The following is a 25,968-nucleotide window of genomic DNA, read 5'->3' on the forward strand; positions in this document are numbered from 1 at the left end:
GGCTTACTACATAGATATAACAAACTGTGAGAGAAACTTATGTAACATTTTAGAATGAATGTTCAGCAAAACTGGCAGGGGCAAAGGTGGGGAAAGGTCTACAAATCAAAAAATCAGGATGAGAAATCGTTTTTGAAGAACAACTTGACACTTGGAGTTCTGACTCTCTTTTAATGAAGCAGCCTTAGAGCACAGTCTGACTTTTCCTTAAAATTTAAATCCCCAAAGCGTGCCTGGGTAGCTCAGTTGGTTAAGCATCTGCCTTCAGCTCAGGTCATGATCCTGGGGTCCTGGGATACAGCCCTTGTTGGGTTCCCTACTCACTGGGGAGCCTGCTTCTCCTTTTCCTCCCCACTTGTGCTCTCTCTCTTGCTATCTCTGTCTGTCTCTCAAACCAATTAAAAAAAAAAAAATTAAATCCCTAAATCCTAAGATTTCTTTGTTTGGGATGTGGAATTTGATTCCCTCTTTCTATTCCTGATGCCAGCCACCCAATTTGGATCCTTCTCACCTCACCCTGTAAATACTCCAGAAGTCTAACATTTTAACTACTTGTCAGTAAACTTTCTTTATTGCCTGGAGTAGTATCACTGAAATAGTGCTTTCTTGATATGAGCATCAAGTCTTCCAGAAAACCCTTAGAAATTCAGTCCAGTCCAAATTATCCTAAAAAAGAGAAAACATTTTTTTTCTAAAATGGATTCCAAGAATTACTTGTATCTCATGTTGCTGAGTTAGTAAGACTTTGGCTTTATGTGGTAAAATTCGCACTGTCAGTCTGTAGAGGTGCTTCTCACTACCATTCTGAGCTCTTCAGCTGGGCATCCAAAGAGCTTCAACACAAACAATTCAACAAGAAGAGTATTTGCCATGCATACAACACTTACATATTCTCCCTATGAAAATGTATCTTATATTTTTATGCCTTATTTCCTATCCTCTCTACCTGAAAGGCCCTACCTACCTGTCCTTCCTCTCCACCCACTTAAACTCTCATCCTTAAAAATGCAACCTGAATTTCAGCTGCTCCATGAAGTCACCTCTTATTATTCCAACTCAGAGTTACCTATCTTCTCTGCCTTCAGAAACCAGTGAAAAGTAACATAATTCAATTGATTTGACATTCTGCCTTCTATTGTTCTTTAATAGTCAAGTGTTCCTATCTCCAAATCAAAATACTATCTTCTAAGGTTTAAGAGTTAAATATTATATCTCTGCTCACAATCACTAGGCCTTCTGCAAATAACTGTCTCAATGTAAACGGAGTGATTAATCCTAAATTACTCAATAAGGACTCTATTCCTTCTTTTATAACTTAATAGAATAATAAAAGCATATAAATTTGTTTTCAAATGCAAAATATAAAACACAACCCTGCCACTGATAATATGTTATTCAATAATACTTAACAAGTATTTATTGAGTACCTCCTATGTGCCAGGAACTGTAAGCCATGAAGATAAGCTGATGAGTAATAGATATGGCTCTGCTCCCAAAGTATTTACTTTCTGGTAGTAGAGGCAGAAAATAAAACAATAAATAAAATACAGTAAAAACATGCTGTGGAAAACCTGCTTTCAGGAGATCCTTCCTTTCATGAGCCACTTAACATGACAGAGTATGAGCTAACTCCTTGTAGTCTCACAAATTCTACTAAGGTATGGTTTGTAGAAATAGAAATAAAATCATCTGTGGACAGAATTTTTGTTGAAAGAGAATTTTACTGAAGACATACTATGTGCTAAATGCTTAATTTACATTCATTTCTACTTGGGAAAACACTACCTAAGATATGACCTGTGTAATTCCATATTTTAAAACAACAATTTATTTGTTAAAACACAAAATAAATGATATGTGATACAGAGTAAAAAAATACAAACAATGAAGAAATGATATTTTTGTAATTTATTTTTTTCTATATTAAAGGCAAAGTTTGTGTGGAAGCTTTTAATGACTTATGACATTTTCCTTTGCAGTTTATAGAGTTACCACTGCTACTAACTGTAGAATTCAAAACATCAATTTTCTGACATATTTTAAAAGGAAATAAAAGGAGGCAAACTTAGCATCACAATATTTACATAAAAATTATAATATATATAAAATTTTACATTAAAAGATGAAAGAAAAGAATGAAAAGGCTTTTTTGTTACAGGGGTGCCTGGGTGGCTCAGTGGGTTAAAATGTTACATGTGGGGTGCTTGGAGGGCTCAGTGGGTAGAGCACCTGACTTTTGATCTTATCGTCAAGCTGCACATTGGGTGTGGCACCTACCATAAAAAGTTGCGTTACTCTTGAAGATTTCAGAACTATACATTTTTTTAAAGATTTACTTATTTATTTGAGAGAGAGAGAGAGAGAAAGAGAGGATGAGTATGGGGAGGGGCAAAGGGAGAAAATCTACAAGCTGACTCCCCGCTAAGCAGGGAGCCCATGCAGGGCTTGATCTCAGGACTCATGAGATTATAACCTGAGCCAAAACCAAGAGCTGGAGAGTCAACCAACTGAGTCACCCAGGTGCCCCCAAAACTATACATTTTTTATTAAGAAGGAAAGCACTCCTGGTTTCCTAAAAATACATTATGTACCATTCCTACAAAAAATATAATTACCATATTTGAATAGATCCTCAGAAAAAGATTTTCTCCAAAACTGATGTGTTTACTGATGAGGGAGCAGGAGGCTGGCTGAGGACAGAGCAAAAGCTGGCGCCTTGCACCCCCTCTTCACCCGCTCTCCTCCATATGTGTAGCATTCCTCAGGCACCCCTGACCGCCATAAAACGATAAATAGTTAACTTGCAGGGATTGCAATCCTGCAGAACAGGAATCTCCCTTGCTCTACAGATGTCCTAGAGACCTAAACAGGGAGGTTACCTTATCAATAGCACAAATTTCCAGAGGCAAATAACTCTCAGTTCCTGAAGCCCTAATGTCTCCCTCCCCACCATAAACTGGAGGAGGCTGAGGTAGAAGGGAATGTAAATGGTAGCCGGATCATAATGCCCCACCAAGAATCTCCCAACTATCTTGATGTTAGTGCCTAACCTAAAGACAACAATGATCAAGCCATAAGGGCAAGGCCTCCCCCGGGCACCTTATAGGCCCTCCTTAACATGTGAAAACTCTGTTGAAACCTCCCATCCCTTCCCCTCACCTTCCCCCAACCACAAGGTATATAACCTGCCAACCCTCACAACCCGGGGCAGCAGCTCTTCCTGCCCACGGGTCCTGTCCCCGTGCTTTAATAAACCACCAGTTTGCACCAAAGAGGTCTCAAGAATTCTTCCTTGGTCATCAGCTCCGGACCTCAGCCCACCGAACCTCACCTAGGTTCTAGAACTTCATCATTTACAATGTTAATATAAATGGTTTAATTTTAAATCATTTATAGTAGTTTAAGTAAATCTTGAATTTTGAAACCGTTAAAGGATTATCTTCCCTTTTAATAATAGAAACTGTATTAAGAATACGCTTTTCTTCTTTTAGAAACCATGTCATCATTTTCTGTAACATCAGGAAAAGAAAATTTAACATGAACTAATTTCTTAATTGACAGTGTTGAATTCTATCAAGTATAGCACAGCACCAGGGAGCTAAAACAGCATATACACATCCTCAGGACTAACCAGCATCTGGAACACATCTACTAGATGCATTTTTGCAGAGTGACCAGAAGATAGCGCTTCAGCACCGCACACATGCATAAGCCCTGCAAACAGTGGACATTAAACTCAGAAATGAGCTTCTCTAACACATTGCTTTTTTGTTGTTTAAAAAAAAAAAAAAAAAAAGATAAAGAAAAAGGTCTTAAGATCAGTTATTTTATAGGGAATTAGGAAGACTTCCTTTGAAGATAGAATTAAAACATTTTTAATCTCAGCTGTTAGCAACTATTTACTATTAAGAGTCCAGAAAAACCCTGAGGACTCAAACCCTCCTTTTAAATTTAAATTATATGACAAGGCATTCCTACCCTATAAAATTATTTTAAATATGAAGCTGCTTTGATGATAAGTAAACATTACTATGAAAAGAAAATAGAAAAAGATGAGAAAAACTATTTCTGTAACATCAAATCAATGAAAGGCTTTAAAATATGTCACAAGATAGTATATTTCCTCTTGATTGTTTTACCTCACAATATGACAGCAACATCTTTGGATGTGTTTAAGAGAAAATATACATTAAATAAAACATATGGTTATTAAATGAGAATAATTGGGAAATTTCATTTTTTTTTATTTCTTTTCAGCCTAACAGTATTTATTGTTTTTGTACCACACCCAGTGCTCCATGCAATACATGCCCTCCCCAACAGCCACCACCTGGTTCCCCCAACCTCCCACCCCCCGCCCTTTCAAAACCCTCAGGTTGTTTTTCAGTGTCCATAGTCTCTCATGGTTCACCTCCCCTTCCAATTTCCCTCAACTCCCTTCTCCTCTCCATCTCCCCATGTCCTCCATGTTATTTGTTATGCTCCACAAATAAGTGAAACCATATGATAATTGGCTCTCTCTGGAAATTTCAGATTATTATGCTCTAACTTATGTGCAACTGAAACTGGTGTTACTTAGTGTGTTTTACCTAACAACCTAAATTATCTGCCCCTTGATATCCAGCTGAGGATGGTATTCAACCGTATATATACAACTTCAGTTTTTTCATTACAATTTTAGCTTTTCCCGGCACATTTTGCAGGTGACAGAGTTTTTGTAAAATTGTATTTGTCTTTGTCTTTCTCAATACTGCATTAGGTTTTGAGAGATCATTTGTTTTCTTGATAGTAAACTTTCTCTAGAAATGAACTATGGACTCTGAGAAACAAACTGAGGGTTTTGGGGGGGGGGTAGGTGAGCCTGGTGGTGGGTATTATGGAGGGCACATATTGCGTGGAGCACTGGGTGGTGGTGCATAAACAATGAATTTTGGAACACTGAAGAAAAATAAAATTTAATTTAAAAAAAATAAAAGACTATTTTCGGATGGCGCCTGGGTGGCTCAGTGGGTTAAGCCTCTGCCTTTGGCTCAGGTCATGATCTCAGGGTCCTAGGATCGAGCCCCTCATCAGGCTCTCTGCTTGACAGGGAGCCGGCTTCCTCCTCTAGCTCTCTGCCTGCTTCTCTGCCTACTTGTGATCTCACTCTGTCAAATAAATAAATAAAATCTTTAAAAAAAGATTATTTTCAGAAGATAAAAAAATGAGCTATTCCTATAATTTTTTCTAGATGAAATTATTTTAAAGCCTTTAGATTACAACCTTGATGAAAGGTTGTAACTTTTTGGCTTCATTTATGCTAATACTAACAAATTGTTTGCTATATTTGAAATTGGTACAGGAATTAACCCAAGATTCTCATGGTTATACAACTGGAAGGGGGTTCTGCAGCTGCAGCTAGCTTGACCTGTAAAAATCAGGGCTTGACACAATAAAATTGTAGAGTCTTTTTTGGGTATAAAACAGTGATTCTATGGTATGAAGTCTGAATGAGAAACTTTAAATCACCACTGAGAACAAAATGGAAAATATGTTTATTTTGCTCACTATTCTTACAATTTAGAACACTGATAAGTGGTGTTATCAAAAGTCTTCCCCTACACAGTAAGCCAATATCAAAACTAAGCCTTAAATATAAATTATATAAAGAATATAATAAAGACAACAAAAACGTAACAGTGAAAACTTCATCAGAATTTCAAAATACTTGTTATTGTGGACCTTACAGCTTGGCTATTTTAACAACACTAAGCAGGGTAACCAATAAATACACTCAAATGAATTAATGCTTATGAGATCAAAATTATTTGGCTATAGACAGTCAAAGATATCTGGGGAATAATTACAGGGTAATGATTACTTTGGTAAAAAATTCCATATAGGAACACATCCCCCAGCATGAAAACCATCACTACAGTACTTCTAATTCTAAAAATACTATGTGGTGTTTGTAGGAAAAGTGATACAAATGAAATCCTAGAACTAAAACGATGTCTTCTAAATTCTACAAACTAGTGTTTGAGTTAATGATTTTACTAGTATATCATAAGAAAAAATATATAGTTTTCTACAGATGCCTAGAAGCAGCACTTTGGCGGGGGGGGGGGCCTTCAAACACTTAAAATTAAAAAAATAATAATAATGACTAAGCTCCTTAATTACTGACAAATAAGAATCCATGTTTTGTTTCTCCAACTAAAGCTTCTGTAACATGCTACCAGCATTCTCAAAAGGATCTCTTCTTCTAATTATGAGGATGTAAGAGAAACTTAACGATTGTAAACAAACATAAAATTAAAAAAAAAAAACATTTCTGGCACATTCTAAACAGAACAGAAAGTTTGTTTTAATTAAGAGAAAACGTACTTTCAAAAGTTGCTGAAGTTACCTTCTATAGAACATCAATAAAACCATCCTAGGAACTTCACTAAAAGAATAAAAGCTGCAGTGTAGAAATAATCAAAATTTTTAAATGTTTTACTTTTCTAAAATAAAATAAACTATCAATCTTTCACAATTTGCTCTTAACAAATTAAACGCTTGCTAATTTTTTTCCAACTGTGAGATTTCTATTAAATAAAAAATCTTTATGGTACAAAAAAAAAAAAGCTTTATGTTAACCAATGGATCTGAAGAGATCTTCCCCAAAGGTCAAATATTTAACAGTTTACATTAAAACACTGATTCCTACAAAAACAAAACAAAAGCTGATAATGAATTTTAGACTTTATAAAAAATGCTTATTATACCTAGCACTCCATAAGACTTCCAGGGTACCTTATTATGTATCAGTCAAATCCATTTAACTCAAGCCCTGCAAGTTTTCCCTATTTTAAATGCAAAGAGTAGTCAATATTTGTTTAACGAACTCTACAACATAAAGGGCAGAAGAGACCTGTCTTAAGGGAAGCCTGCAGATGTGGAACCAGGTGAATAAGTTTACTATATTTTCTCATCCTTCGTGCCTCTTGCAGCAAGTTTTCTCACAGTCTACAATAGTGTAGAGAACACTGATCTATAGCCCCCGGACTCTCAGAAGGGCCAGAAGCGCGGCCGACTTCCTTACCGCCCTTAAACACCTTTGAACACATTTTCCGGCACACAGCGGGCCCTTGTCCTGAGCTGCTGCCCGACCACCCACTGTTGCTTGTTGACCAAACACATGGGGCCAGGAGTCTCCACAGACACAGGCAGGATGGGATTCCTTTCAAGCACTCCGCACAGGAGAATTTCAATGCCAAAGCTGGGGGGTGGGGCAGACATATCAAGACAGAATTACAAATTCCTCACAAATTAGACCTGTGTCAACAGATAAAAATGTTCTTTTTGATCTAATTATTCTCTCTATATTTAAAGTTCCTACAGGAGCATTTCCTCAATTTTAAGAGGATCTTTTAACCTAAATTAAATGAAGGGAGATATATTTAACATGCTCATATTTAACTTCACTTTTTAGGGTGTCAGAACAGTCATAAGCAGATTCCAGTAGAAATTCTGGTTTATTTTAACACCATTCAAAACAATAGGTAGAAGAAAAAATATATTTTAAAAGCAAAACCACAGGTGTGAATTACAAAGAAGTATTTATTAGCTAACATTGGCTATATAAGCAAGAATCAGATATTTATAATAAGCTGGATAGATGAATACCAAAATAAAATTATTTATGCTTTTATTAAAGTACTATATTCTTTGTAATTATATACAGATCTAAGTAGAGAAAACATGCTTAGAATATATGAGCAATAGAGTTAATATAAAATGACAGAATACAAAATTAAAATATTTGTAATAAATATTTTAAAGTTACCAGTTAATGCTAGCATACAATGTGTGCTTGACATGCATTGTCAAAAATGTTTCTCTCTTAAGGACAGGGGACATGAATTGAATAAGAAATGGCTCCCAGCTCTAAGAAGTCTTCTTCCAGATGTACAGTAAACCAAAACAGTAGAAAAGAACCAGCTGCTAGGATTTAAAAAAAAAAAAAAATGGGGGGGATAAAGGCCCTTTTGACTCAAGTCTTATTGGCCTGTCTGATTAACAAAGATAGATCACTCATTCACTGTAAGGTGAATTGAATCTAGTATAAAATAGAAGAAACAAGAACTTAATCAACTCTTTCCTATGATGTTTAACAGCTATTATTTTACTATACAGATCTACAAATGAATGCTATGTTATTCATTAAGTCCTAGGTCACTGACTTTAAAAACACTACTTAAATGACTAGTATTAATTACTAATCATAATTTTAATTTGGTAGCACAAATTGTTTTTTCAAATTAGATTAAAAACAAATCCACAATCATAGAAAACCCTGCTGATCCGCATTTAGGTTAATTAATACTGCCTATACAAACCTAAACTATTTACTAACAACAGTGATGATTTCTAATGGTATGCACTTTAAATCTAATTCATGGAATTCTGAACATCACCTGAGTTTTTTCTCTTTCTGAAAAAAGGGCAAAGGAGAAAGGAAAATCGGACCATCACTTCACTGAAGAGATATTTTTAATAGCAGTTATAAACTGATACTTCTACTTCTCACTCTTGACTCTGCTTTCTTCTATACATCCCTTACAGCTTATAAATCTCCTCAAAGCAAGTGAATAAAATCCCATCAGAAGCATTTTATCTTCGAAAGCCAATTAAAAAAAAATACTCTAGTCACAACAAAAAACAAAGCTGGGGTTGTGTAATCTACATCAGAAGGGACTTAGGAAGAGCAGGTGGAAATCAAAGCAATTATCTCTTATCTGTAGTTGCTGTAGTTGTGCCTTTCCTTTTTTTCTTTTTAAATAAACTTCTATTATTCTGGATTCTGTTACGATCAACATTCAGGGGAAAAACTATTTTTTAAATCTCCAAAAAAAAAATTTCATAAAAGAACATTCCTCAACCTCATTGTAACAACTTCAAAATAAAAATTATAATTTTATTAAAATAATTAATGTAAGTATAACAACACATTTTTACTGTCTTTTTAACCATGAAAGTATTTTTGTAGTTCCATAAAAAATTTGATGAATCTGCTGCTGATTTCCTATAGATGCTGCAATTTAATCTAGGGTACAGGAAGTTTACTTAATCTTACATTATGAAAATACCAGAATTATATTAACTCCACTCATTAAAAGTGTATACACACACACAAGTTATGGACACAAAGAGCATACCTGTATTGTTTAAATATCAAGAAAAAATAGTTTAGTTGCACTATGTAAATTCAGAAATTTGAATATAACTGATAAAATATATTTATCCATGTATTTTATAAGCTTGAGTTGAAAATATAGCCCTTTTGATGAGGGAGCAGGAGGCTGGCTGAGGACAAAGCAAAAGCTGGCGCCTTGCCTTGCACCCCCCCCTTCATCCGCTCCCCTCCATATGTGTAGCATCCCTCAGGCAGCCCTGACAGCCATGAACAATAAGCAAATAGTTAACTTGCAGAGCTCACAATCCTGCTAGACCGGAGTCTCCCTTGGCTTACAAATGTTCTAAATCTCACTAACAAAGACGATTGATAGCAGGATTGTGACACCCCACCAAAAAGTCTCCCAAAGATCTTAATGTTAATGGCTGGTCTAAAGACAACATTGATCCAGCAGCAAGAGCAAGGCCTCCGGCAGGCCTGGAACATCCTGGCACCTTGTAGGCCCTCTTTAGCATATGAAAACTCCACTGAAACCTCCCTTCCCCTCCCCTTCCCCCAACAGCAGGGTACATAACCTGCCATCCCTCACAACCCAGGGCAGCAGCTCTTCCTGCCCACGGGTCCTGTCCCGGTGCTTTAATAAACCACCATTTTGCACCAAAGATGTCTCAAGAATTCTTTCTTGGTCATCGGCTCCGGACCTCAGCCCACCAAACCTCACCTAGGTTCTAGAACTTCATCACTTTGTAGCTTACGATCATCAGATAAACAAATGCTTTTATTTAAGCATGTAATTAATAATCTACTCAGTGTGTGAAAAATTAAGAGTAGATATTTAACACAGTGTCTCTATTCTTAATATTTTTTCTGCCTTAATAGGTCCACACAGTGATGATTCAGAATGAACTTTTCTGGTGTTACATATCTCTAAGTTTTCCAAAGAGAACCTGAGCTACATATAAATGTATTTTCTTCTGTTGTGTGACTACTTTATAGAATCTGTTGTTTAAACAATTGCTCCTATTCTAAATGTCTCTTATTGTGCTCATATTCTAAAATGTCCAATTGGGAAGTCCTAATTAAGTATATATCTGAAAGAAGGGAATAATTACTCTATCAGCAGGCTGCTGCCTTTTCCTTTATTAGATACAACCAGTATATATTTTAAGAGTTAAACTCATTTTCAGAACAACAAAAAACACCTTTGAAGGCTACCTTTAAAAATCCTGTTTGAGAATATCAGTAGGGGGCTAACCAAAGGCTTTTCCTGACAGGAAACCCGAAAAATTAGTCTAATTTTGGACTGGTTTCATAGGAATTTTAAGAGACGAATGACACTTCTTTTAAGATGGTAAAAGTTTTCTGTGTGTAACAACTCAGGACATAGGGCTGCTATGAATATAGGGGAACAGCAGCAAAATGGTTAACAAGTCAGGCTGGAAAACAAAACAAAACAATCAAAGCCTTCCTTTAGTACTTAAACTAGGATGCATTTTTTTGAATGTTAATCTTTATGCCTGCTCTCCCCCCATCCCCCATCTTTGTCTCCTCTTAGAAAAAACAAAAGATCACATTTGGTCTACAGAGGTGGGTCATGGAAGAGTCCTGAGGAATATTTGGGGATAAATGTCAAAGCATGTTTAGGGTACAATGGTCATCTCTTGTTTTGTGCCCCAGTGTTTATAATTCAGAAGGCACCATTCTACTAGCCATATATGTTATTACTATAAAAATTGGAATCCAGAGAAAGATCTAATGCAGTGTTCATAAGAATATCAACCTTACAACCCAGCTGCTAACAAATGCTTTTTATGGAGAAAAAGGTGGAAAAAGGTGGCTTTTTAAATGTAGAAAATATATCACCATCCTTGCTTATGAAATTTTCTCTGAAGACCATAAGACTAAATACAATTAACATTTTTTCCTCAACTGTGTAAAGACTTTGAGACTTTAAAAAAACATTTATATGTTAGATTTCTTGTACAAAAGACCAACCAACTTTACTTAAAAAGACATCAAGAAACCTTTTCCTGTCTGAAATATTTACAATTTATCTATTTAAAACTGTACTTTATTTCACAGTACTGTCTCAATTCTTAGCCATTGTTCTGCTGCCTGAGGGTTTATTTAAACAATTACAGTGAGTGTTGAAACACCTAGTGCAGATATTCTAATAGAGGAACTTAATTCATTCTTTAGATTCAGAATGCAACAAGATTTCATTTTGAAAATAGGACCCTGGAGACTCCTGGGTGGCTCAGCTGGTTAAGCATCTACCTTCAGCTCAGGTCATAATCCCTGGGATTGAGTCCTGCATCCCTCTCTGAGCTAAGCAGGGAGCCCGCTTCTCCTTCTCCCTCTGCTGCTCCCCCTGCTTATGGTTTCTCTCTGACAAATAAACATGTTTTTTTAAAAGCTTTAAAAAAAAGAAAATAGAAACTCAACACACACAAAACAGACAATCATTTTAAAAAAGGACAGAAGATATGAATAGACACTTCTCCAATGAAGACATACAAATGGCTATCAGACACATGAAAAAATGTTCATCATCCTTAGCCATCAGGGAGATTCCAATTAAAACCACATTGAGATACCACCTTACACCAGTTAGAGTGGCCAAAATTAGCAAGACAGGAAACAGCATGTGTTGGAGAAGATGTGGAGAAAGGGGAACCCTCTTACACTGTTGGTGGGAATGTAAGTTGGTGCAGCCTCTTTGGAGAACAGTGTGGCGATTCCTCAGGAAATTAAAAATAGAGCTTCCCTATGACCCTGCAATTGCATTCCTGGGTATTTACCCCAAAGATACAGATTTCGTGAAAAGAAGGGCCATCTGTACCCCAATGTTTATAGCAGCAATGGCCACAGTCGCCAAACTGTGGAAACCAAGATGCCCTTCAACGGACGAATGGATAAGGAAGATGTGGTCCATATACACTATGGAGTATTATGCCTCCATCAGAAAGGATGAATACCCAACTTTTGTAGCAACATGGACAGGACTGGAAGAGATGATGCTGAGTGAAATAAGTCAAGCAGTCAAATATCATATGGTTTCACTTATTTGTGGAGCATAACCAAATAGCATGGAGGACAAGGGGAGATGGAGAGGAGAAGGGAGTTGAGGGAAATTGGAAGGGGAGGTGAACCATGAGAGACTATGGACTCTGAAAAACAATCTGAGGGTTTTGAAGGGGCGGGGGGTAGGAGGTTGGGGGAACCAGGTGGTGGTGGGTACTGGAGAGAGCACAGATTGCATGGAGCACTGGGTATGGTGCAAAAATAATGAATACTGTTACGCTGAAAAAATAAAAAATTTTAAAAAAAGAAAAAGAAAGAAAATAGGATCCTAAGACTACCTGAATAAAAGCAATGGAACTTCATAATGAAGTGCCTGATGAAATACAGGCACTGTCTTCATCATGTACATCATGTTCAGAAATCCTGTTTCATGAAATATTTGCTCCTAAAATAGAACACAAAGAACCTCACTTGTCCAGAGCACAGTTGGGGAGAAATCTGAACCATTCACTTCTTCTGCCCCTATTTAGGTCAAGAGAAAGCTGGGTTATCACTCTCTGAGATACCTTCTTCACATGCACAATAGGTCTAAAGGCATCAATTGAACTAGACCATATCCCAGGTTTTTTCCCCATTTCTAAAATGAGATAACTATAAGAAGATATCCAATAAAAATCCAAATGATATTTAGAAGACCTATCCCATATTACTTTACACTTATAGTATATATAGGCACTCAAATATCAGCTGAGAGTCCATCATGAACAACCAGCTTATTTCCATCAAACTTCTAATTAAAACAAATATTCTATATAAATATATCCAAACATACACATACCTATACTATATATGATTACATTACCTGTGTAAATGTAGCAAGTGTATATTAAAGAGCTAACATGTGTCCAATGACCTGTATACATAGGCATTAATGAAAACAACCTGAAGAGTAACTAAGTGCAAACTGGCTACATTGGGCCATAGTTTACTTTTCCATTAGAGGAAACATGCTCAGTTCAATCTATATTCAAGCCACATTTCCTGTCATTTGCCTCTGTACTGAGTATAAGTTAAAAAGCCTTGGTATCAATGCACTTAGAAAGATTCTTGGAGATGATAAACAGTTCCTGAATTCTGAAAAATAACCATTTGACATTAAGAAATTATTAATAACTTTTAGGTAATGATAATGACATTTTGGTTACAGTCTTTAAAAAGCATTTTTATCTCTAAAAATTACATATTGAAATAATTATAAAATAATGTGACCTGCTTCAAAAGTAATTCAGGGTGAGGGAAGGTAAGAAGCAGGTAAGGGTACAAATAAAATCAGATGAGCTATAATTGATAACAATTGAAACTAGATTAAGTACATGGGAGGTTATCTTATCATATTTATTTGGAATTCTTCAAAATAAAATCATAAAAACTCATCCCGATATGAGCTCAAAGAACACACCAATTTTCCAATTAAAAGGCTCTCTCTGTTTGGATTATCTATGCTGTTTATACTAGTATTTGCTGAAAATAAAAAAAAAAGGATGTTCTTCTGAATGTTGAAAAAAAATAAAAATAATCTATGAATATGTAACTAATATATTCAGGAAATTTACATTGTACTGTTATGAAACCTGCAGATTAAATTCAAAGAGCTGTTAATTGTTATGTTTTTATTCCTAATCAAAAAGACCAACTTATAAAAATAAGTAAAGCTCATCACTAAAAAATATATTCTTTTCATGATTTCTTAAGTGATGAGCAAGTTCTGCAACAAACGTGGCCAGTAAATTAAAAAGATAGGGCTCCAATTACACATAAACTATCAATTTATTTTTAATCAATTTATTTTCAGACATACTCATTTTAAATAGTTTTGGATGATTACATATAGCAATATATAACACCAAGATGGAAGGGAAGGAATCATTCAGGTAAAAGCATGTGTCCATTTATCTTCAAGAAAGATTCATACCTTTGGCAATGGAATATTGGTTATCAGATATTTCTGTTATGGATGTGACTATAAGATATATGAAATTTCATGGTACTTTTCCAATTTCAAATAGTTTATATGTTGTCTTCATAAATTATACATATCCCAAAAATTCAAATATTTTCATAACCAAACTATATGGTCAGATTGTCTCTTCTTAACCTAAGTAGGAAGATCTTTGTTAGACCAATTGTCTTCTTTGTATCTGGAGAATATCATTACCATACTTATTAACCTACTTTGTGAAGTAAGGAATAGGGTGACATTTACTGAGCACCTTCTCGGAATCTGGGCTACTTCATGCCTCTTTATCTGGATAACTGATATTTATCATTTAGGTTCAATGGAAATACCACTTCTTATAGAAAACTTCCTTGGACCTCCCCCTAAATAGACTGGAGTAGAATTCTTTATGCTCTACTTCATGGTACTTTTTTAAATATACCTATGTAACTCTTAAAATTAATGTCCTCCCCAATAGATTACAAGCTCTAAGAGGTCACAGATCATGTCCATCCTGCTGACCACTGTACTTCCAGTCCCTAGCACAGCATATAGTGCCCAGATTATGAATCCAGACTGCTCCTAGATCACCTGAAGCTTTAGCAAATACTGATGCCTGGACCTAGAGATTCTAAAACGATCAGTAGGCATAAAGTGAAGGCCAGGAATTGACAGTCTTTAAAAACACCCAGGGGATTCTGATGGGTGGTTAAGGGAATCCTGGCTAATAATGAACACTCAATAAACAAATATGTAAGGCCCTCTAAATATCCCTAAAGACTACAGACTATGTATGTCATTTGAGGTCATTTTCACCTGCTAAAACTATAAAATAATTAATGACATTAACAGGAATTTTGATGTAGCATGAATAAAGAGATTTTGGATTTTCCTGAATATCAAGACTAGGAAAAAACAAAATCACAGCTGGAAAGTCCTCAAAACCAAGCCAGACAAAACTATGCTATAAATAAATAATGGTAACCTCTCCATTGTACTCCCTTCTGTTCCAGGACTGTTCTTATGTTGCCTCACTTATTCCTCCTGGAAACTTTGTCTTGTAAGTATCTCTATTTCTTATTTTATATATTCTATTTGACATCTCATGGCACTGAAACTGTACTTACCGAGGTCACCAACAATAGCCTCTGTGCTAAATCTAAAGGACATCTATTCATCTTATTCTTCATCTTAAAACACTTGCTGATCACTCTTCTCCTCTGTGGTTTTGTGACATTATAACCCCTGTTTTCCCCTTAGCCCAGCAGACCAATACTTCTTCATCTCTTGTAGGCTTCCCTTCTCTTAGGCCTGTAAATATCATTCCCCAGGATTCTGTACTAAATTTTTTCCTTTTTTCATCTTCTTGGGTGAATGCATCAACTTCCAGGGACCATCTACACACAAATCACATCCAAATCTCCTGCTCTTTAAATCCAAAGTACCTATAGGGTATCTTCCCTTGCATGCCAGACAATGCCTAATCAATCTGTCCAAACAAAAGGAAAAAAATGTTTTTCTCTGCTAGCCTCCCTAACTCAATGGTGCCATCATCATAACTAGTTGCTGAGGTCAGGTATCTGGAAATCCCCTCTTCCCCTTAATCCCCTCTTCCTTCTTTAATCACCAAGTACTATCAACTCTAATTTCTGAATAACTCTTCAATCTGTCTCTTTCTCCACATCTTCCACCTCATGGGAGGAGATATGTCTGAATCACCATAGCAGCCTCTTAACCAGCTGTACTGTTCCAGTCTTGCTCCCCGCCAGAGCTGTCTCTTAAATAAGTCTCAATGGATCTTTCCTCCACTTCATATCCTTAATGGTCACCCCAATGTCCTCTGGATCAAGTCCAAAGCCCTTGAAAGGGCTAACAAAGTCCACACAAGACCTGACACCACCTAACTCTAGCCTCCACTCTTGCCATTTTGTGCACTAAACTCCAGCCACAGAGAATTCAGGGGACATCTCTTGCTTGAGGTCTTGTGCACATTCTATTTTCTCTTCCTGGAATGGTCTTTACCTCTTTCCTTTTCCTCTCCTCTATTTCAACTGGCCAATACAGATATTCTTCAGATCTTGGAATGTCACTTCTGTGGCCTCAAAACTCTGAATTGGATGCTGTTCCTAAGTGTTCCAAGGTAGGAAGAACTTCTCGGGCTTAGAAAGTAACACTGTATTCTACTAGTCCATTCTACTTTTCTTGTCTATCTCCTCCCCACATCCCCCCACCCCTGGCTATTTTATAAGTATTGAGTGAGCCAGGCCCATCTGCCAGACTAACTACTGAATCCTTAGCATCCAATAGAGGCCAACACACAGCACAGCAGACATTGAATACATTCAATATCTGTGGGATGATAGAATTTTACAAAAAGAAGTTGATAAACCTGCATGTGAATGCACCTGCAACTTCTTCCTTTAAACTTATTTCACAGCCTTTCCTTTTTCAGACTAAAATCATCCCAGCAGGCTACTTCTCATTCTTCTAGCTCTTAGTGAACAAGGAGGCTTCTCTGAGACACCTTCCCAAATGGACCATCTAAAGTATGCTCCTCAGTTTTACTCCTTCAGAATATTGTGATTTTTCTTTGTATCGCTTGTCAACAACCTTGTATTTGGTGAGTTAAGTGTTTAATACTGTGAGCGCAGGGACCGTGTCTGTTTTATTCACAGCTGTCCTTCTGTACTTGGCACAATGCCTGGCACATGGCAGAGCTCAACATATATTTGATGAATAGTGAATGGACTACTACTATTTATTAAAGACTAATATTTCTACATCACGTTATTTCCCATAGAAGTTTAACTATTCCTTAAATCAAACCTTTGTCAATACTGGCTGTTGACCATAAAAATAGGGATATCAAGAGAGTTTTCATCCCTCCCTGTTATTCACTCAGGTATAATGCTAACCAGGGGCAAAAACAAAAACAAAACAAAAAACAAGTACAGATATCAAGAAAATTAATTAATCATTCCCTTAATCATTAAGCATTTCCAAAATGTATTAAATTGATAATAAGGAATGGCATAATGCACTAGAAGAGAAGCAGCCTTGCCTTTCAAATCTTGTATATATCCCTCTTTGCAGCTGTGCATGAGCTGAAGGATCCACCTGTGTTGGGCGCCAATACATTGCCAAGCAGGGTCACCTGGTGCATGAAGGTCAGACAGGTACCTGAAAAAGCAAGGCCAAGTTTGACCAAGGAGGCTTCTGTAGAGCCATGAATAAGGGACAAAAGAAAAGCTAGTATACTATTAAATCATTACTCTTTTTTTAAGAAAACCTAAAATATTATCAATTAGTAAAGCACTTGTCAACATTAGTCTTCAATACTTAATTCTAAATGAAATAATATTCAAATTTCTTTTTATGCAATTAACAATAAAACTGTATTTTTTAAAAATAAGAACTTTATACAAAGACAACCAAAAAGACAGAGACAACTTGCAATGATCCTAAATCCTTAGTGAGAACTTATCTTGAAATCTACATTCAGTTCAGAGTGTTTCCATACTTAGTTCTCAGTTATTACAGAAAATGCAAGTGGAAGCCAGCAGAGGACACCTAGTGAATAGTTTTTAAATTTCAAATGTTTTTCATTGCTTTCTGATTTGAAAAATGGCCCCTAGATGGCAGTGTGACATTATTTTCGTTGCAATCTAACATGCTATTTTATTACATAAAGAGAGATGGTGACAATAAGCACTTACCTCTAACATCTGAACTCTATTTTCCTAAGAAAATATTTCTTTAGAAAATACAGTGTAGATGAGCATTTTTCTCTAGAAAATATATTTATTTAGAAAATATAGTATAGATGGGCAGTTTTTAAAATAGTTTTTGAAATACTCAAAGTCGTCTCTGTATATAAAATATCCAAACCCGGATTGAAAATTAAAGTATATTTCAGTTGAAAAATTTATGACACATATTATTCAAGATTTGGCCATCACAAAATATATAAACATACAGTAGTCCCCTTACCCATATGGAATATAATCCAAGATCCTTGGGGGATGCGTTAAACTACAGATAGTACTAAACCCTACATATACTGCTTTTTCCTATACATACATACCTATGATAAAGTTTAATTTATAATTAGGCACATAAGAGATTAACAACAATTAACAAAAAACAGAACAATTACAACATATAATGTATCAGAGTAAAAGTTATGTGTGGTCTTCTCCCTCAAAATATCTTACTATACTATACTTATCCCTGGGATGATGTGAGATGATAAAATGCCTATATGATGAGACAAAGTGAGGAGAATGATGGAGGCACTGATATGCAGCACTAAGCTACTTCTGACCTTCTGACTGTACTTCAGAAGGAGGATCATCTGCTTCCAGACCTCAGTGCACTACACTAACTGAAACCATGCAAATGAATCCAGATAAGGAGGGACTACTGCAATACATTAAATTTAATTAAATCAACTCCAAAAGCTTAATTTACTGTCTTGAAATTGTTCTTAAACCATAAGCTGTCTGTTGTATTGTGGTTAAAGATTTTTGTTCAATGATAAAATTTTAATTAATGGCTGCGACCTCTAGCCAAACTCTAACCACTGAGGGATACACTAGATGCTTCTCTCCCACGTTCCTCCAGTACTAGGTATTTCCTTACTTACAGACATCTCAATTAGCAATTAATTAGAGGAGAAACATTTTGTAATAAGTTAGCAATAAATAACCTGTTGAGACATCGTACATCACATTTAGGAACTATACGCCTTGACCTTTTACAAGCTAATGCAGACAGCCTCGGCTCTGAGCAGAGCTGGGCATTTGATCATCCGGCAAACAGGCCCCTTAAATGGGGGGGGGTTCCCACTGTACAAAGATGCCTCAAAGTCAGCCAAAGAGCTGGCCCTTCTACCCCTCCCTGACTCTCTAATTACAGGCTGCAAATAGACTGTATCTGTGTTGAGAAAGGGACAAATCAATTAACAACACCCCAAGAATAAAACTACAGTCTAACAAAATACATTTAGCCTGGCACAAATATTGCAAACTAATATGATTCTTCCTCTCACAAAGGGCTTTTTTCATCTGGAATATAACTATGATAAATAGTACACGGTGTCATTTCTTTGCAAAAAACACATTTTATTCTTTCTTGTTGGGAATAATTTATCTTAGCATTCTCCTTAGATAAGTTTATTTTGCCTCCAAATACTTCTACAATACTCTCTCCTAACACTTTCAGTCATATAACATCCTCAGATTTAGTGTTGGTAGTAAACTACAGGAATACTCTTCGGAAAGCTGCTTCCTTTTAATTTTAAACTACTGAATAGGAATACAAATGGTCCATTATAAGAGAAATAATTAAACTCTTTTAATAATTTTAAAAATCACATAATCTTTTACATGGTGACTAGGTGACTTGCAAAATTTAAAATAATCCCTTATATAATCTTATTAATGGGTATTACATTAAAAGAATTTCATAAAGAAAGATAAATGTGTTCTTTTGGAAATTCTACAGTGGAAAGAAGATTCAAAAGTACAACTTATGGGTAGGCTTCTCCTTGGTTAAATGACTTAATCCAATAAATTTCTTCTTTTTTTTTAGTATGTAGTTTAACAAAGGACAACTGACCCTTTAACGACATGGGTTTGAACTGTGCAGGTCCACTTATATGTAGATTTTTTACAGTACTCTATTGTAAATGTATTTTCTCTTCTCTATGATTCTCTTCAAAACATTTTCTTTTCTCTGGCTTATTTTAAGAATAGCATATATATATAATAGATATAATATATATATACACACATACATATATGTATGTATGTATGTATGTATGTAACACATACAACATACAAAATGTGTTAATCAGCTATTTACATTATTGATAAGGCTTCTAGTCAGCATTAGGTTATTAGTAGTTAAGTTTCAGAGGAATCAAGTTACACATGGATTTTTGACTGGGCAGAGAGTGCCCCAAACCCCACACTGTTCAACAGTCAACTGCAATTTCATTTCAAAGATTTTTGTTTAAAATATGGTACATGTTACTATTTCTTCTAAAACTGCATTATCAAAGAAATTTGACAGCTTTTTTTAGAGGGGAAATGTAAAGAATGCTAATTATAGTTATGATGAGCACATGCTCAGTATTTTTTTTAAAAGATTTTATTTATTTATTTGACAGAGAGTCAGGCAGAGAGAGAGGGGGAAGCAGGCTTCCTGCTCAGCAGGGATGCTGAGGCAGATGCGGGACTCGATCCCAAGAACCTGAGATCATGACCTGAGCCAAAGGCAGCAGCTTAGTCCACTGAGCCACCCAGGCGCCACACATGCTCAATATTTTAAAACTTAAGCCTTATACTTTTTAGCCATATTCTGACGTGATTTTTAACAATTACCAGGGATAGGATTACACTCATATGGAAAGAAGCATATGAAATAACTTCGCCTCTCAGGAAAGCTATAGTAAGGAGAGTAAGAATAATCCAAAATGTTTAGTTAGACAAGACAGTCAACCAAAGTGAAACAATACAGTAGTAATTTGATTTTCAATCACACCACGCATAACTTCAATGGAAGAGAACCAATAAAGATATACTTTGCTGATGATAAAGCGGTCTCCTTCCCTACTTGAGGCTCATAATACCTACTGCCAGATTCCAAAGTCTAACATATCTGACCTTGTTGTGACGTTGTTTTTCTTATTAATAACTAAAAATTTAAAAGGATAATAAAATTAATTGCTCAATGTCTTCTCAAAGCATCAAAAATAGAATAATGATTACAAAATAAGTAAACTACTTGATATTCTTGTTGAAATGCTTGTTCTCTTCCCTTTAAAATGACAGGAAAAAAGCACCTAAATAGGCCATTCAAAAAATCTTTTTTAATATCTTCACTAGTCATAAGAACTATATATTAGTTATCTATATAAATGGTAATTCACTAAATAAAGAAATCATACATTCAATAAGGATTAACATACTACTACTGGCAAATTTAATAGCATAAATATAAATAGGTAAATAAATACAAAGCTCAATTAAGTCACACAGTGGAACACAGATAATAATATACTAATCAGCTGTGTATCCCTGGACAGGAGAGGATTAACCTCCTTGGAACTCTATTTCTTTATATGTTTAAAAAAAAAAAAAGAAAGAAAGAAAGAAAGAAAAGTAAAGAAAAGAAAAAGCAGATGGAAAACTAACATGTAGTTTATTTCTAGCTTTAAATTTCCATGATTCTACAAGCCAGAAAAAATCCCACAAATACATTCTTTCCTATGGAGATGGCTTAGAGAAAATCAAAGATAGGCTTTGAAAGCACAAACATGAGTGAGTCCTACTCCTAGCTATGTGCACTGAGCAAAAATGAAGTCTGAGGCTCAGTCTCCTCACCTATATTATAAGTATCAGACATATACCCCTGCAAGGCAGCTGTGAGGATTAGAAATGGCGTACACAGAGTATCTAGCATGATGTCTGAATGTACTACAGACTCCTGGTAGTGGCAGCAATCAATGTTAGTTCTCTCCACTCCCCTTTTAAAGCCTCCTGTCCCTTTCCTTTTCAGTAACACAAATGTTATGACAATGACAAGGGCTCATGCTGCTACTCTTCTCCTAAGTCACCAAGACCACAGGTCTGAGTGTGGACCATTGTCTCCTTCCCGATGGCAAACTTAGCAGCTTTCAGGCTAGACCTTCTTTTCATACCTGGAAATTATTTTCAATGGTCATACGGTGATGACAGCTAAATGCAAAAATATATACAGTCATTTTATTATTTTTATAAGTACTGAATATTCAATAAACTTCACTAATTAGAGAGGGCATTAAGTTTGGAAAATATAGCTTATTCTGAGAATAAAGGCCACATTCAAAATATGCCAGCAGAAAATAATGTTAATATTTTTAATTTTAAATCACAGATATAAAAAGCCTCTAACTTATATGCTTTGTCTCCAAATCCTGGTATAAACATGATATATACACAATTTATTGACTACTTATATGCCAGGTGCTATATTTAATCCTTAAATGTATTCTTGATTATGCTTGCAACTACCCCAAGATACAGATAGTTATCACGTCATTTCACAGATGAAGAAACTGAAAAGAGAATGCAAGTGGAACAACTAGCTTACTCATTTACATTATGCTATACTGCTTCCTTCTAAGGCCTTCTCATCATACCATGGTATCCATCACTTTTTATATTATTGCAATTTTTAAAATTTATTTTTTATTTTTAATACTAAAACCTTTCAAAAATTTCTCCACCACTGAGCCATGGCCCACTTCTGTGGCATAAACAATTTCCTACCCAGAATGACAATGCTGTACTCTAAACCATAGAGGGAGCCCCTGCCTTGTGGTCTATGGGTACCCACAGAGTACAACACCTACACTGTCCTACTGGCTTAGGTAAGCCATTATTGAGGAGGAAGAAATTACCAAACAATGAGCAGAATTTTCTTGCCTTGAGTACTCCTAAATTTAATATACAAAAGAACGTTGGTGTCCCATAGCAGATACTTGTAAATTTCTATTTGTCTTCGCTCTCACCATTTCATCAATTTTCTAATTTCCCCTAAATTAGTTTTAAGAGTTAGATGATGTATCTAGTATTACACAGATACATATGATTTATCAAAATTCTTGAGGGTTTACCTTATGTAACGTTTTTGGTCATGTAAAGTCGATGGTGTCTCAAGCAATTTAGCCAGAAGTAATTCTCTTAAAGCTTCAATCCGTGTTTCTACTTCAGCGTAATCTATTTTATAAAGGAAAGAACATATAAGATTTAAAGGATGGAAACTCAAAATCAAATTATGGGAAGCAGAACAGTGATTGCCTTGGGGGACAAGGGTTGACTAAGAAGAGGCACAAGGGAACTTTCTGGAGTGACAAATACATTCTGTCCATGGTGTGGATTATGTGGGTGTGTGTATTTGTCAAACTCACTTTTCTGAATATGTAAGGTCTGTGCATTTCACTGCATGTAAGTGTATCACAATAAAGAAATGCAATTAAGTTTTCTGAATCCTTATGGATTTCATTTAGGAATTTATTAAAGCCCTATGATATTTCTCTTTGTTATAAGGCCTTACCACATGACATTTTAGGCTTTTCTTATTTTCTATAACTCCTGCATTCAAGATAATTTCAACAGTTGTTCAGTTCACTTTAAAATAAGATTAGAATTCATTAACAATGGCTTTTCTGAAGAGAGAAGATTAAAACATAAGTTTCCATCTCTATAAAATATCCATAATTGATTCTTTCCAGTAAAAAATATTTTTTTACTATCATCACAGTTAACAAAAGGCAAAGAATGTCCAAGACTAACCTATCCTAAACCTATCCTATAGTCACGGTTTTTCATTTTCTCTAAATTTTGGTAAGAAAAGCCATGTTATTTTTGAAGTAATGTTTCACATTTTTAAAAGAGCACCATATAAACAAAAATTAAAATGCACATAACTTTCTTTGCAGAATACATTCTACATTCTTCCTGTAAAAAGAAAGTAGGAGACCTAAAAGTAATAAACATATCTTACATTTTTTGAAAACTTGTACCTCCGTTTTCCCAAAGAGTGACTTGGCCTTTTCATAGTCATTAATAACCACATCATAATCACCCTTTAAAATAAAGAAACATTTTGGAGACTGTCAGTAAAGTATCATGCATGCATTTGATTAAGATTTTTTTAAAAAAGTAACTCTTTAAAATTTATGACATCATTACCATGGGTACATAAATATGTACTCTACCTTTTGAATATTCCTTTCAATATTTAAAGGAAGGTTGAAGAGAAACTTAAATCGCTGAAGTACATTGAGTGCATTTCTAGTGGAATCTGCCTTGTCCTTTCGACCTAATACTTCTTGAAATAATGTGTCCGCAGTATTACTTGCTCCTATTTTAAAAAGACCAAAAAAAGCTTAAATAAAACAAAATGATAGGCTGCTATTGTAGCTTTACATTAAAACTCAATAGACTTTTTTATAAGTTAGCTGTTTTGGAGATCTTTTACGGTTTTCTAAAATACACTTCTACTCTGCCCACTAAGTTTTTTCATATGTTAAAAATAGTATCCAATTAAAAATAATCATATTTACCAGGCCCAAATAAAACTGCTAATGTGAACCTACATTTATTTTAGCTACTCTTCTTAAATTGTATAGCAATTATAGGTCCTTAGATTACTTCATTAGTTCAGATAATAGGTTAAAACACACACATATACACATAGGTACACATAACCACACGAATTAAATTCTCCGGATTTAATACCTGCACTATATGGTACTAAAACAAGAAAAACAATTATTTTTCAGGAAAGTTGTTCAAAAGAAGTATTTTTGAACTAATTCTATTTCTTGGTAAAATTATCTGTTTATGCAACATGCACAAATAATTACATAAGCAACTTAAATGACAAATTTTAACATATCATTAATGAATATTTTCTTCTTACATCAGCTAATTCAATTTATACACACTGGATATTATATATATATATATAATATAACATAATATTTTATATATATATGTATATTTTTTAACCTAAAATACTTCAAACTATACAAATCACTATAATGAAAAAATTGCTTTATCTAAAGCAAAATTTACTGGCTACAAAGTTTAACTTTTTCAACTTGTCAAATATTTTTAATTAGCCACAAGAAAAGAGGGGAAAAAGAATAACTGTTTTTGGCTGTTTGATCGCTGCTCATAAAAAGTTTCTACATTATCTGGTCTACTGAGTATACTTTAAGCAAAGATGAAAAAATTACCTCAGTCTCACTGGGTGGCTTTCATGCCATATTCTCTAGTCTCCACTGTGGGTGGCCTGATCATGTTAAAAGTTGCCTTTGTAACATAATTGTTTTATCTAAATAATGTTTAAATTGTTGAAATTTTAAAGGCCTAATAGAAAAACTTTGTCAAGATAGCTGTTTTCACCACATGCTTTCAAAAGCAGAATACTAAATCTCTATAAGATGATAAAAAATATATTCCCTACTTCCCACCAAACCACATAATGGTGGCTAAATGTAGTATTTGAAATCTGATTAGGGTTAAAACATTTTTCTTCACAGAAAATTACATGTTTGTTTATCATTTAAAAATATAAACTTTTTGCCTTTGAGGCTTCATAAGTGAAAGAATATGTAAATGTCACTAAAAATTTTTAAACAGTTGATTACTTATATGTGGGCTGTGGATGTTAAATTCCCAAGCACTTTTTTTTTGCACAATGAAAGAATTCAGGACAAAAGTGTAAATATTCAATAGTAGACTTTGCTCACTGTATTTTAAAGGTAAGAAAGAAGTACCAACTAATAATTTTAACTCCCCTAGAAAGTACAAAAACAAGTGTGCATAGAAAATTCACTTATTATTTAAATAAACTTTAAAAAAAAAATTTATAGAGAGGGCGCCTGAGTGGCTCAGTGGGTTAAAGCCTCTGCTTTCAGCTCAGGTCATGATATCAGGGTCCTGGGACTGAGCCCCACATCGGGCTCTCTGCTCAGCAGGGAACCTGTTTCCCGCCTGCCTCTCTGCCTACTTGTGATCTTCTCTGTCAAATAAATAAATAAAATAACATAAAAAATTTTATAGAGAAAAATTTATAGGCAGAAATAAATACAGAAATGTATATATGGAGAATTTTAACATGCACATAGAGAAATACGCTATGAAGTCATAATTTTAATTTATAAATAATGTCTATCCATAAATTGTTATTGTGTTATGAATTATACCACATTCACAATAAAATTTTGGGA

The 25,968-nt window shown here is 34.9% G+C and overlaps 1 protein-coding gene across 9 annotated transcripts in view; it reads right to left on the minus strand.

The window, feature by feature from the left end:
- EXOC2 (exocyst complex component 2) overlaps window positions 1–25,968 on the minus strand; it is a 262,914-nt gene that overhangs the window by 130,012 nt on the left and 106,934 nt on the right. For 8 of the 9 annotated variants that reach the window (XM_082732163.1, XM_082732164.1, XM_082732165.1 and 5 more), the window contains 4 exons: window positions 23,947–24,092; window positions 23,733–23,814; window positions 22,843–22,945; window positions 17,242–17,360 (listed from right to left, as the gene is read on the minus strand). The exons of the other annotated variant lie outside the window; for it this stretch is intronic. In XM_082732163.1, the coding sequence (XP_082588289.1) occupies window positions 17,242–17,360; window positions 22,843–22,945; window positions 23,733–23,814; window positions 23,947–24,092 (450 nt within the window). The remainder of the gene's footprint in view (window positions 1–17,241; window positions 17,361–22,842; window positions 22,946–23,732; window positions 23,815–23,946; window positions 24,093–25,968) is intronic. 9 annotated transcript variants of the gene reach the window in all.

Source organism: Mustela nivalis, assembly GCF_964662115.1.
Source record: "Mustela nivalis genome assembly, chromosome: 5".
NCBI classification, from domain to species: domain Eukaryota; kingdom Metazoa; phylum Chordata; class Mammalia; order Carnivora; family Mustelidae; genus Mustela; species Mustela nivalis.